At 32.9% G+C, this 15,684-nt stretch overlaps 1 protein-coding gene across 1 annotated transcript; it reads right to left on the reverse strand.

The window, feature by feature from the left end:
* Nucleotides 1-5,127: 5,127 nt before the first annotated feature.
* LOC139509709 (toll-like receptor 3) lies at nucleotides 5,128-15,543 on the reverse strand. The gene is given in 3 exon segments (XM_071296249.1): nucleotides 5,128-7,082; nucleotides 7,085-9,296; nucleotides 15,351-15,543. Coding segments are annotated over 3 exon segments (2,631 nt in total). The 5' UTR covers nucleotides 15,366-15,543; the 3' UTR covers nucleotides 5,128-6,678.
* Between the last annotated feature and the right edge of the window lie 141 nt (nucleotides 15,544-15,684).

Here is a 15,684-nt window from a genome sequence, read left to right on the forward strand (position 1 = left end):
TTTATAGTCAATTTTTAACCATTTTTCGTAAATCTTAGTAATCTTTTACAAAAATCTTCTCCTCTGAAACTACTTGGCCAAATCAATCCAAACTTGGCCACAACCATCTTTAGGGTATGTAGTTTGAAAAATGTGTCCAGTGACCCAGCCATCCAATCAAGATGGCCGCCATGACTAAAAATAGAACCTTGGGTAAAATGCAGTTTTTGGCTTATAACTCAAAAACCAAAGCATTTAGAGTAAATCTGACATGAGGTAAATTTGTTTATCAGGTCAAGATTTACCTGCCCTGAAATTTTCAGATGAATTGGACAACCCAGTTTTGGGTTGCTGCCCCAGAATAAGTAATTTTAATGAAATTTTGCTGTTTTTGGTTATTATCTTGAATATTATTATAGATATAGATAAACTGTAAACAGCAATAATGTTCAGCAAAAAAAGATTTACAAATAAGTCAACATGACTGAAATGGTCAGTTGACCCCTTTAGGAGTTATTGCCCTTAATAGTCAATTTTAAACCATTTTTCGTAAATCTTAGTAATCTTTTACATCTTCTCCTCTGAAACTACTTGGCCAAATTACACCAAACTTGGCCAAAATCATCATTGGGGTATCTAGTTTAAAAAATGTGTCCAGTGACCTGGCCAACCATCCAAGATGGCCGCCATGGCTAAAAATAGAACATAGGGGTAAAATGCAGTTTTGGGCTTATAACTCAAAAACCAAAGCATTTAGAGCAAATCTGACAGGGGTAAAATGGTGTAACAGGTCAAGATCTATCTGCCTTGAAATTTTCAGATAAATCGGATAACCTGTTGTTGGGTTGCTGCCCCTGAATTAGTAATTTTAAGGAAATTTTGCTGTTTTTGGTTATTATCTTGAATATTGTTATAGATAGAGATAACTTGTAAACAGCAATAATGTTCAGCTAAATAAGATCTAGAAATAAGTCAACGTGACCAAAATCGTCAGTTGACCCCTTAAGGAGTTGTTGCCCATTTTCTTCAATTTTTAACAATTTTCACTAATTTGGTAAATTTTTGTAAATTTTTACAAAATATTTTTCACTGTATCTAAAGGTCCAAGTTTATTATAGATAGAGAAAATTCTAAGTACCAAGAATGTTCAGTAAAGTAAGATCTACAAACACATCACTATCAGCAAAACACAATTTTGTCATGAATCCATCTGTGTCCTTTGTTTAATATGCACATAGACCAAGGTGAGCGACACAGGCTCTTTAGAGCCTCTAGTTTTTTGTAATTATTTCTCCGCTTATTATTTGATAAAGAAATAACAGTAACATGATTTACAGATATTTAAGGCTTATCTAAGTTAAAGTATGGTAAATCATATATAGCTCTGTTGATAGCAGTCCAACATATTGCATATATTATCTAAAAAACGTCATGGTTGTTCATTGATTACCTTCAAATGCCAGACTGCAGTGGTTTTTTCAAGATTGATTTATAGGGATTTGATTGTAACTGCAAATTTAAAGTACCAAATGCTAGCATCAATGTGTATTTCTAAATCTGCATACTTTGCAAGAAACAGTACTATTGATATGTTTTCTGTCTTTACATTTTATCCAGTATAAGTGCACTATCTTATTTCTTGTTTTACACCTTGTCTGTGATATTTGAAACAAGTAACCTTGTGTCTTGTAAATCCTATTTTTATTCAGTCTCTTTTTTTTGTAACAATTATCTGTGTAAATATATTTCAGTGATGTCTAACACAGGGCATTGATTGCTACTTTTATGTGATAAATATTTGTTTGTCTGTTGAAACTTGATTTGAAATCAAATTATAAAACATTTTTGTTGACATTAAATTATTATCCAATTTGTTTGTGTCCATTATATTTTCAGTAATTGTGACTATCATAGCTAGTTTTGAGAGAGATCCCATAGTCATTCCACCTACAATTTGTCATATTCAATTTAAATTGTGGTTTAATGGCATTCGACACATGAAATTTCTCTGTTTATTGTTCTTAAAATTTTGTTATGTACTATTGGAATATGCCTGTAAGCCCCCAGCACGAATGTTAAATGGACCAAATATACCCTCCTTTTACAGTGGAAGTCCACATTTTCCACAGATGAGACCTACCTATTGTATTTAATGTTACCTTGTTCTCGTCCTGAACATGCATGAAATATTTGCCACTTGACGTTAAGTAGTACAAGGTTTATTAAAAAAGAAAACAATAGTAGTTGGAGTGGTAATTTTTTGAATAAATAAAAAAGTTAGATTTCGAAATGTTGATTATTCAATTTCCTTTTTTGTTGATCTTTATTGCAACATTGTACTGCAGATATTCCTGTTGTACAGCAGTATTGTGACGTAACAAAGTTTTATACCAAAATATCATTTTATTTCACTAATTTCTTTCATGAATATAAAGATGTGTAATGTAATAATGCTACAAACAACAAATCTAAATAATGATATTGAACTTTGAATAGTCGCTGGTGCAAACCTTGTGTAGTTTATGGCATATTTTCTGGCTCTCAAAGACAATACTTTATTGATAGAGAGGTTAAAACAAGGTTTTTTCAATCAAATTCAGTTTTTTTAATTAGACTTCTTTCTTCACTAATGACTGAGTGTACTAGCATTTTGTTGTTTATTTTGTTTTGAATTTATTGTGTGGCTGTTTTGAAGTTGAATCGAATGAAGAATCAGTATTTTGTGACAAATCCACGAGCTTGCGTTCTGTGTTTGATTTCGTTTTCCTTTTAGTCATCATTCAAAGTTCACTATACGACTCTTTTGTGTTAATCTTTAATAAAAATTTGTAAAGTAATTTCTATGTTGTTGTTTGTGTACTGGTTTGTATCTTGGAACCTCTAGTTTTATTTGATATGGCGTAGTCAGTTTCTTTTTCAAGCTACTAGTTTTGAATGAATTCTTGGTACATTTTGCCTCTTCTACAGTGGTACTTCATCATATTGAAAATATACATTTACATATTTTCCAGACTAGTTATTAACTTAGAACAGTAAACGCATAGAAGCTGAAAATTGATCCAAAGCTTAAATAACAACAGTGTTACTAAATTAAGGTAACTAGTTTACTGAAGTTCAAATAAAAAATTCGAGTCAGAAGACAAATTCAGACAACAAACAATTTCAGTATGTCATTTAGGATATATTTGACATGTTTGGAGAAATCTAAAACTGAATTATGAGCTCCAAAAGTAGGCGTACTGGGCGGGTCTAAAAACCGACTCTCGGTGGTTAACGTCTCTCGATGGTTAACTTTAAGTGCCTACCTTCTTTTTTATGAAGCAAAGTAATACCAACTCTTTAGAGCTTGTTTTTGTTCGGTTCTCGTCATTGCAACCAAAAGGATAAACATCTTTCATTTAAAATAGTATAATATACTATGAACTGGAAAATAAAAATAGCATTGCAGTTTTGAACTGGGACGGAAAATACACATAATACGCATTACACATTTCATCTGAGTAGTGAGAATAAACTTTATATCTATACATGTTAAATATAACACTAAAATTTTGTTTATAGTACAAAGATTTTCGTCCATTGCAAATGACATAAAGCATGTGTCTTAATTAACAAGATCTGCATAAATGATACCAATTTCGTTTTTTCAATAAAAACTATAAAGGTATAACGTCAAATAAAAAATAAAGTGCACACGCCTTAATCTTCCAGTTACATCCTCACGCTAGGACTAGCGTCCCAATCAGGATTTCATTGTCCGTTTTGTGTTTCTTATCGGGAAGTTAATATGCCAATAGTAAACATAAAGTCCTCTTGTATCAGCACATCCTTTATTTCAACCTCAGTGAATGCAACTTTTAACCAAATGTTTACTTGTAATGGGCAACACGACTGGTGCCATTATTGTATTTAGAACTGTATATCTTCTGTAGCACCAGATTACCCGGCTTTTGGAGGGTTTGTATTGATCCCTTATTATTTGTTTGTGTAGTCTTTTGGAGAATATTGTCTTTAATCTTTTTTCTTTATCTTTTTACGACTTATCGCTTTTTATTAACCCCTTTCGTATAGTCTCCTCTCGTTCATACATTTCATTGGCACTCATAACACATCTCATATCTAATTGACATATGTAATATCATTTAAAACATGAAACAACATAACCATATACCACTGGCCAGACGATTAATTGGGGGAATAACTTTTCTCAGCAACCAGACGTATTATTCACATGTTTCATTCCCAGCAAAGACAATACTATATTTTTGTAGTCGCTCTGCTATAAATATGAAAGAAATGAGTATATCAAAACTAATTTTTTAATTGTGAAAATTTTCAAACAAAACATAATGTCTAAACAGAAATGAACACTAGCAAATATAGCAAATATAACTACAACTTGCACTATTTTTTACATTAATTATGAGATGATAAAACACAGCATAATCTCCAAAACACAATTTACACCAATAGCTAATAGTTTAACAATGTTTTAGCAAGTAATTACATCATACATATTTTAATGCCCCACCTACGATAGTAGAGGGGCATTATGTTTTCTGGTCTGTGCGTCCGTTCGTCCGTCCGTCTGTTCGTTCGTTCGTTCGTTCGTCCGTTCGTTCGTCCGTCTGTCCCGCTTCAGGTTAAAGTTTTTGGTCAAGGTAGTTTTTGATGAAGTTGAAGTCCAATCAACTTGAAACTTAGTATACATGTGCCCTATGATATGATCTTTCTAATTTAAATGCCAAATTAGAGTTTTGACCCCAATTTTACGGTTCACTGAACATAGAAAATGATAGTGCAAATTTCAGGTTAAAGTTTTTGGCTTCAGGTTAAAGTTTTTGGTCAAGGTAGTTTTTGATGAAGTTGAAGTCCAATCAACTTGAAACTTAGTATACATGTGCCCTATGATATGATCTTTCTAATTTAAATGCCAAATTAGAGTTTTGACCCCAATTTTACGGTTCACTGAACATAGAAAATGATAGTGCAAATTTCAGGTTAAAGTTTTTGGCTTCAGGTTAAAGTTTTTGGTCAAGGTAGTTTTTGATGAAGTTGAAGTCCAATCAACTTGAAACTTAGTATACATGTGCCCTATGATATGATCTTTCTAATTTAAATGCCAAATTAGAGTTTTGACCCCAATTTTACGGTTCACTGAACATAGAAAATGATAGTGCAAATTTCAGGTTAAAGTTTTTGGTCAAGGTAGTTTTTGATAAAGTAGAAGTCCAATCAACTTGAAACTTAGTATACATGTTCCCTTTGATAAGATCATTCTAATTTTAATGCCAAATTAGAGAATTTAGTCCAATTTCACAGTCCTTTAAACATAGAAAATGATAGTGCGAGTGGGGCATCCGTGTACTGTGGACACATTCTTGTTTTTCTACAAATAATAAGAGTTAATATTGTTTTTTTTAAAGAAAATATGGAGACAAGACATTTGCAGTCGGAAGACAAGTTTTAAAGAAAGAAAAAAAAAACCCAGGATTTACTTCTTTTTCATGAAAACAGCATTTAATATGATGACACTATATGTTCTATGATTTTTAACATTTTAAGTGAACAATGATGGCTTTCTGTCGTCCGAGTTAAAATAGTTAAAAAGGAAAAATAAAAACAAAAATATACAACCAACACCCGGTAAACCGCAGCCTGGCAAAAAAATAACAATCGTTAATGACAATAATCAATATTTATTATTTTTCATACTACTACGTTGCATTCTAAAAAGAAAAATGTTCATCACATCAACATCAATTATCTAAACAAGAAGGTTTCGTGCCCATTGTCATGGACGTGTCGCTAAGTATTCACGAAACTTTAAGTAACTAAAAATAATAAAATCTAACAATGCCATCGAAAAGAAGATTTTTTTTTATATTTTCTTATTGACTTTTCGTTTAGAATTTTCATCGGAGTGCGGCATTTTTGTTTATTTTACTTTTTATATTATCGCAAAGTTTTCAAGACTTCTATCATTAATAAGTAGAATTAATCATTTCGTGATGAAAGAAAAAAATAAATTTGTAAAGTTAAAATGGAAAAGCATCAAATATATATTTGGTATCTATTAAACTTTTCGTTTTGTCAGCTTCACAACTATCATAATTGAAAAACACAACAACAACAAAAAATGAACTTCAGATTTCTTTCCGTTGTAAACGAGTCTATATTATATATGATAAACAAATGCATCACAAAAATGACTTTCGAAACTTATAACGAAATAATCAAATTGTGGTAAAAAATGACAGTATCGAGATGTAAAATGTTCGCAATGGATTACAAAAAGAAATAACAGACTATATAATATCATAATAAAAGTGAAAAGTGCGTATATTCCTACAAAAAGGTGACATGGAATGTAAGCAAAATACGCTCATTTGCAGAGGCAAAATATGTTCATTTGCAGAGATGCGAAATGTAAGGCACATAATACATGTATATATAAATATAGTTAGAAACAGCCATTTATTCTTATCATATATCAGACACTGGGTGTATCTTTATAGTGCATTAATATCTAAACATAACACTGAGTCTAAGTTCATCGTATGTGCGTAAGATTTACCGTTGTGTAATCATTCTCATGAATCATGAAACCATTCAACTCCCTCCCACTGAAATATAATTTTGAGATTTTTTTTTTAACATCACTATTTTCGTTTCAAGTTTCATAATGTATGAGAAAGATCATATAACGTTTTCCATTCGTCTTTTCCTTCTTAATCCATCAACTAATTGTTCTTTAAATGTCAATTTCGCCTCCTCTGAATCCTCCCATGTAAGGAAATCGTGCCTTTCCATCTTGCGCCTCAGTAGTCTGGGAACATGTCTTGCGGTAAGTCCATCGACGTTGACAATCAGTATATCAGATATTTTACCTTTTTCTAGTAAATCAATCGCCGTGATAATTTCAAACTTGTATCGCTCTTTCGCCATAAAATCTCTTGTGAGTATAATGAGCACAACTCGACTTGCTTCCATGTTTTCAATTATGTTATAGACTTCAGCTTTTCCTGGTTCGGCGTCTCTGTCTTCAAAATAAAGTTTAAATTCACCACCGAACGTAACAGTTTCCAGATCCCCACAGTCTACCCTGGAAAGATGTTTTTCAAAACCCACTGATAATTTTCACTGGCACTGCAAATGTAAGCATCGTATTTATTAACATCGCCATCTAGTTTCTGATAACCGACAGCTCCAGATCCTCCAGATCTTCTCACCGATCGCTGAATCCTATACCATCGAAGTTTGATGTACCAACGCCTTTTGTAAACAACAGCAATTACTATAACAAAAGCTAGAAAACCACACACAGCTGCAACTATAATTTGGATAGTTGTAAACCAGACACAATTTATTTTATGTCTGTCAAAAGAAAGTAGTTTCTTTCCATGCCATTCTGGAGGTGAATTGCAGAGATACGCTTCGTTGTGCAAAATTGAAATTGTTGTTGTATTCATCCAATCACGGAACCATCGCAAGTCACACGTGCAAGCAAAAGGATTCTGGCGTAGATCAAGAGTCTTTATTTCTTTAAAGTCCTGAACAGATGACGAATTGACAAGCGCTATCATATTTTGACTCAGATCAAGATTTTCTAATTGAAAAGTTCTTTTAAATAAATTATCTCCCCATGATGATATTTTGTTTGAACTGATATTGAGATATTTGAGATTTATCAGATCTTTGAAAATTGGATCCGGAAGCTGTGTCAATTGATTGTTAGTCATGTTCAATACGATAAGTTTGTGCAATCCGGCAAACAAATGACCATTAACGTCATTGGCAATCAAGTTACCAAGTTGATTATTTTGAAGGTGTAAAACCCTTAGCGACGAAAGAACACGAAAAAGTCCCATAGAACAAGATGCAAATGCATTGTCGGCCATGTTTAGATACGTTAATGATGACATGGAACCAAAAAGACTGTCACCGTTCGGAATTTGGTTTATATTGTTTTTATTTAGTTCCAGTGATTCTAGAACAATAAAAGATTCAAAAAGTTTTCCTGGTAAAGTGTGGATCTTATTATCTACCAGGTGAATTGTTTTCAAACTAGTGAGGCCCAAGAACGCCTTTTGTTCAAGCTGATGAATTTTGTTCCCTCCTAAATATAGAAACTGTAGTTTAGACAACTTCATAAAGGTTTTGTCTTTTAAACCTGTGATTTGGTTGCCATTTAGATATAACTTTTGTAATGATGGCGGTAGATTGTTAGGTACCTGGGATAGCTGATTGTCGTTTAGGAATAACCTTGTTAAGGCATCGAGTCCTTCAAAAGCACTGTCATCTATTTTGAAAATGTTCGCTGCACTTAGGTCTAAGCTGATCAACTTCTTTAAATTTGCGAACCCCTTTTGAGGTATACTGCTCATTTTGTTATTTTTCATACTAAGGGTCGTTATTGACGTATTCTGAAGCAACTGAAAGGTAGAAGAGGGCAAAACTCCTCCAAGAGTTATATTATCTATAATTAATGACACCAGACTCGATCCAACAAGACCATGAAAAGCCATCTCCAAGTCTGAACTGGTCAAAGGATTATAGCCTAGTTTAAGGGATGTTATATTTTTCATCCAGCTAAAAGCGCCTGTAGATATCTCATCAATTTTATTCCTTGACAATTCCAGTTTCCGTATATCTGAATTATGCAAATTTCTAAAGGTCGAATCATCGAGTTTTCTTATTGCGTTATTACTCAACCCAATTTCATTTAATTTCTTAAGTTGTAGGTACTCGTCCGGAAACGTTAGATCAGATAATTTGTTTGCCTGGATGTAAAGACTTTTAAGACTCTTTAATTTCCCGAGTCTTGGAATTCCTGACAAATAATTACTGCCCAAGTTTATTAACTGAACTGATGGAGTGTCTATAAAGGCATCGGGCTGAATTTCTTGAATTTCATTGTTGGTTAGATAGACCTGGGTTAATGACGTCATATTTACAAAGGTTCTGCTTTCAATCACCGATATTTTATTGTTCCTTATATGTAATTGATTAAGCTTAGGAACGATTCTACCATCAAAAGTGTTAGCCTGTAATCCTGCGATTTTGTTATTGTCTAACCAGATAATTCGCAGGTTTGGTAAAATGACATTTGCAGAAAAATTAACATGTACTATATCATTGTGTGTCATGTAAAGCCTTTCAACTGATTTCGGAAGTTTGTTTGGAATGTATAATAGTTTAAGCCTTTCACAATTCACATATGTCAATTCTTTGTTACAGGAACATTTCTCAGGGCAAAAATCTTCAGCCTTGATGCAAGTGACCAATGTAAAGACAAGAACTCGGTGAAAGAACATCTAAACAAACAAAAAAAGTATTTTACAAGAAGAATATGAACTAAATTAAATTACAATGGAAATTATATCGTGTTTAGGGTAAACCTAGATTGTGTATTTATTCTGGGATAAGTGGGGTTAAAATGTAATTTGGTGAAAAAGGTCGCGTCTATACCTATAATTTTGCTTTACACCGGTCATGTTAATGACAGTCTTTACACTAAATTCATTGGATGTGTTCTGATTGATATGTTAGTCTTAGATACACGATTTGTTTTATTAGTTGTAATTATTGGCTTAGCTGATCACAATATTGAACTAGCTGTCAGTCACTACGAGTACTCTCAGATCAGTACTTAGCGTATTTTCTGTTGGTAAGGATGGGTATATACTTTGCCACGTCCTGTTTCAGTTTGTTTGTTTGTTTTCTTTGTATCGATCTGATGAGTTAATCCTTCTTCAACTGATTTATATGAATTATGCACCATGTGAGTATAGAATAAAGCCAGTGATTGTTCCCCCATTGAAATACCGAGTGTTTGATAAAAAGTGTAGGAATCATTGTGATTCTTCTGAAAGTAAGATTTTTCATGACCTTATACAAGGAATTTTTTATTTATGTGATTTTCAAAGGTCTTTTTTTCTATTAGATGTAAACGTTCATTCAATTGACCATAGGACATATAAGGTTAAAGCGTAGAAAAATCAAAGGGTTTTTTTAAACAATTACGGCCAATTTGTAAAAAAATATGATTGAAATTTTTAATTCGTTGCAGGTTAAGTATATATCTCAAGCAATATTTATTAATGCAATATGTTTTTGTAGAAACTCACAGAAATATGGTTATAACATTGTAAAAATGGTTAGAACTTTATAAAGATGATTAGTCGAACATTTTGACGACCCGACTATATCTTGCTCTTGAAAGGGATTTGGGAAGTTAGTGGTATATTAGAAATATCACGTGACAAGTGAAAGATGGTTGAAAATTTTTTCCGTGAGGGAAAATATTCAGAAAATTGTGATTAAAACCGGTGTATTGTTTAAAAAGTTGATAATTTCTATGGATTATGTTTTCCTTTGCGATATGTTTATATGATGACATAATCTCGGAATAACAGAAAGAAAGGGAACAGTAGTGGTAGTAAATCAAATGGATATGCGAACAAACAATACAAAGTAGACTATTTAGAAGACAAAGACTATGAACAAAGTGGCAGTATCTCAGTAAGTGGAATATTAAGTCAAACAAACGCTGTATTATATGACTCAGTTGAATCTAAACTAGACATTAGTGTTTTTGTTGAATCTCAGTCACCACTCTCATATTCTCAAATTTAAAAAAGGCAACCTAGCGAGATGGCGTCACCAAAAAGCGGTTCTGAAAAATTAGACACTCTTATAAATGCCGGAAAGGGATTGAATTGAAAAAAAATGTTTGAGTCAAAACTAGATAAACTTAGAACGGGACTTAATGACCAGTGTTGATACTAAAATACGAGCATTACGTGATGAGTTATCAGTCGACATATCACTAGAATCAAAACGAACGGATCAAGTGTTGACATCTATTCAATATATGCAGATATGTATTGACGACCTCGATCAACACCGAAGTGATTTCAACGTAATCGCTAACGGTACAGCTAACGGTAAACATACACAAGACAATAGTCCAGAGTTATCGGTAACGGATAGTGGTATACCGCAAAATGAAGAGGAAGATTAACTGCTGAGAGTAAACGATATAATGTAAGCCCTAGGTGAAGATGTATATTCAAGTATGCACATAACACTTGTAAATCGCTTTCCGTCTAAAATAGGAAACCGCCCCGGAATTATTAGAATAAGCTTTAGGGACCCTGGTAAAAAAAAGTCTGGTACTTAGAAACAAACGTAATTCAAATGATATATATATATATAATTTTATATTAGAAGTAGTAAATCACGCATTGAACGTTTAATAGAAATTAATGCCCGAGCAGTGCTTCGCAAGATACCCGAAGGCGGTTCATTACGTTTGGATGCTAGTGGTCGTATCACACGTCGGATTCAGAGAGTTCCAGATCAGCAACAAGGTCGTAATGAGAATGGTGAATAGGATTAAACCCGGTCGAAAGAATCAATAAAATTAGAAACAATTAAGATATGCGGATGGACGAGAGATAATTGTGAATTGAGAAAAGGCGGTTCATTACGTTTGGATGCTAGTGGTCGTATCACACGTCGGATTCAGAGAGTTCCAGATCAGCAACAAGGTCGTAATGAGAATGGTGAATAGGATTAAACCGGTCGAAAGAATCAATAAAATTAGAAACAATTAAGATATGCGGATGGACGAGAGATAATTGTGAATTGAGAAAAGGTATCTTCAAATCGATTAACTATGATATAATTTGTGTTTGCGAAACTTGTTTAGCTAAAGATGATGTAATTAATGTACCTGGGTTTTCTTGGTTTGGTTATAACAGAGTTGATATACACAAAAATGCTCCGAAAACATCAGGCGGAATAGGAATTTTAGTTAAAAAATGGATTCTTGAACATTATAATGCATCAGTTATTGACAGATCATTCGATGATATTTTAAGATTACAATTTGAAAATAGAATGAATGATTCCAACTTTTTAGTATTTGCATGTTACCTTCCTCCTGAAAATTCATCTAGAGGCCGTGATGCTCCGAGTTTTTTTTATCACTTACTAGCACAGACATATTTAAATGATAAATGTGATGCAATATTGCTTACAGGGGATTTTAATTCGAGAATTTGATCATTACCAGATACACGGAACGATATGAACTGTGTTCCAATGAAAAATACAATCGATAAAAGCATTAATCAGCACGGTCATGAATTTATATTCTTTCTCAATGAATCGAAATTTTGTGTATTAAATGGAAGATTTCAGGGTTGTGATAATTTTACTTCTATTTCAACGAGAGCAAATCTGTGGTTGACTATATTTGTGTCCTCATGACGTGTTTGATAAATGTAAAAGGTTTGAAGTGCTTACAGCGGAATCTATTGTTAACAATACTTCTTTGTTTGGATTATAAGGTGGGAAATCAAGACTACCCGACCATTCAGTATTCATTACAGAGTTTACGGTCACGCATTTTGAACAGACGGTTCCGACAGATAATGAGATGAAAAGAGCACGATTTAAAATTAACCAAATCCCGTTAGACTCTATGAGTAGTGAGATACGGAGAAATGCCTTGATTGATATCATCACTGACATCGAACACTCGCGAGAAACTCAGGAAAACATTGACGTGATTTATGAAAATTTATGCACCCAGATAATCGCAGAAATGACCGATAAAATCCCACAATATTGTAACAATAACTCTAAGAAGCGTTTTCGAACAAATAAGCCGTACTGGAACGAAACTTTGACTGAACTTTGGAATAAGATGCGTACATGTGAAAAAGATTTAGTCAAGTATTCTGGAGGAGAAATATTAAAACAACTTTGCGCAATAACTACATGCAAGCTAGAAAATGTTTCAACAACAATCTAAGACGGACAAAACGTACCTATAGAAGAACAGGAGCGTAGAAATAGAGACAATGACGAGCAAAAATCCAACTGATTTTTGGGAAAAAATACGTAAATTAGGACCTAGGAGTAACAAATGTATACCACAGGAAGTCGTTGATGATAACGGTACTATAACTAGATCTGAACAAGAAGTTTTGAAAAGATGGCGTTGTGATTTCGAAAATTTATATAATGATTTGTCGAGTGATGAATTTGATTCAGAACACTATATTCAAGCTGAAGTACACACAAACCTACTAGAGGAAAATATGGAGGACCCCTTGTGTATGCCGAATAATCTTTTAAATGTGAACATATCAAGAAATGAAATAAATTCTATAGTAATGCAAGCGAAACAACGATCTGCAAGTGGATATGACGAAATACCATACGATGTTTTAAAATTTCCTGCAGTTATTGAAATATTACACCATCTTTTTCAACTGATTTTTGACTCGAGTTTAATCCCGTCCGCCTTGAGAAAATCCATAATTTGTCCAATATTGGAGGATCCGTCGTCAGATGCACGTATTCCGATGAATTACAGGGGAGTCAGTCTATTAGCATGTGTAAGCAAACTCTATTGCGCATTTGTTAACACGAGATTATCAAGTTTTCTCGAGACTGAAAATATTCTTGCAATTGAATAGAATGGGTTCAGGAAAAATAGGTCTTGATAAGATCATATTTTTACCTTAAACAATATTGTGAGAAACAATCCCAACGTCTACGCGACATTCATTGACTTAAAAAAAGTGCTTTGATTTCGTTGATAGAGACATGATGTTGTATAAATTGCGCTTGAATAATATAGACGGCAAAATTAACAATTCAATTAAAATACAAGCATACAAGCTCCTGTGTGCGTATCAACATAAGCTGACGAATTGGTTTGACTGTAAATCTGGAGTAAAACAAGGGGATAACGTTTCTCCGACACTTTTCTCTATCTTCATCAATGATCTGGTTAAATAAGTTAATGATTTGAATTTAGGATTTGATATTAATGGAAGGCAGATTTCACTTATACTTTACGCTGATGATATTGTTATGTTCGCAAAAAGTGAGGATGAACTTCAACAAATGTTAAATGTGATTCATAAGCTGGTGTAAACGTTGGAGGGTTCTGATCAACACGGACAAATCTAAGTGCGTGCATTTTCGTAAAGGACGTAAAAAGCAGAGTGAATTTGACTTTTCAATCGGCAGTAATGCGTTAAAAATAGTGGACGATTACAAATACTTAGGTTTAACTTTTAACTGTAAAGGTAACTTTAATTTACATGCAGAGACTTTGGCTAAAGGTGCAGGAAGAGCCTTAAGTATAATTATCTCGAAAATCCATAGTTTAAAGGATTTTGGTTTTCAGTCTAATGAAACACTTTTTAATTCGTGTGTTACTCCAATCCTCGACTACGCATCTGGAATATGGGGAAATATGAAGTTCCAATCAATAGACAACGTACAGAACAGAGCAATTCCAAATACTTAGGCGTTCACAGATTTGCACCAATTTTAGCATTGTATGGGGATACTGGATGGATACCAAGTCTGTTTCGGCATTGGGTAAACATTATTCGCTACTGGAATATGCTATTATCGTTTGAAGACGACCGCTTAACGAAAGTTGTGTTCAATATGGATTATGATCGTTGCACAAACAATTGGTGTAGTGACACTGAAGATATTTTCACCGAACTTAATATGTTACATTATTAAGAAAGTAGAACAATGGTGGATTTAAAATCTTTTGGACAAATTGTACGAACTTATCACATTGATATGTGGAGAGAGTCCTTGATAAATAAGACAAAGCTACGATCTTACATAAACTTTAAAACAAACTTCGAACTAGAGCACTATGTAAAACTAAATCTTACGAAACACGAGCGATCTGTGCTAGCACAGTTTAGATGCGGGATATAACCGATCAGAATTGAGACTGGTATATATGTTGGGGAACCAGTGGAAAACAGACTATGTCGATTTTGTAATTCTCAAAATGTTGAAAGTGAGCTACATTTTCTTATAAACTGCACATTTTATAATGATATCAGACAAACTGTTTTAGCATGGTATTAATGGTGCCTGACGGAAAATTGAAATTTCTAAAGCTGAACCATCGAAGGGAAATAGCTAAATACTTAGTAGCGTCACTTTTCCATAGAATACAAACAGTTTACTCTGGTTACATTCTTAAACTTTTTCACAAAATTTAGATGAATAATATATGAACTTTTACAATCGTTAATTCTTAATCTATAATTATCTGTATTTAAATTTGAATTGGCAATTGACACGTGATATTAGAACATTCATATTGAACTTAAAATAAAAGGTGACTTATTGGTCCATTGGACCGGGTGTATTATATATGTAATTATATTTTGTACAAATCTATATATTTATGCTGATTTACACATGTCACTATAATAAACAATTTACTTATTTAATTACTTTATAAGAAAAGGTCGACTCTTTTGGAAACTATATGTAAAGTATCGTGATTAAATACATACATTCACCTCTTTTGTGTGCATTTTATAAAATACCACACTCCGAACTTAGTAATCGAAAATAGTGTGTCGATATGCCATATGATGAATTCTTTATATTTGTTATCTGAAAAAAATCATATAAAAGTTTTGCAAATATTTTCGAAAGTAACTTTTTGGAATTGGGAAATAAAACCCAACAAAATCGACTTATAAATAGAAACTAAAGGTTTACCAATGCAAAATCCAGAAGCGAATGATATAGTTTATAAATAGTAGCTAACATTTAATGATTGAGAATTTCCTGAAACCCTAAAATAAGCAAAACGTAAAAAACATTTATGCGTGGGTGGTTTTAATGTAC

Source organism: Mytilus edulis, unplaced genomic scaffold (assembly GCF_963676685.1).
Source record: "Mytilus edulis unplaced genomic scaffold, xbMytEdul2.2 SCAFFOLD_733, whole genome shotgun sequence".
Taxonomy (NCBI): Eukaryota; Metazoa; Mollusca; class Bivalvia; order Mytilida; family Mytilidae; genus Mytilus; species Mytilus edulis.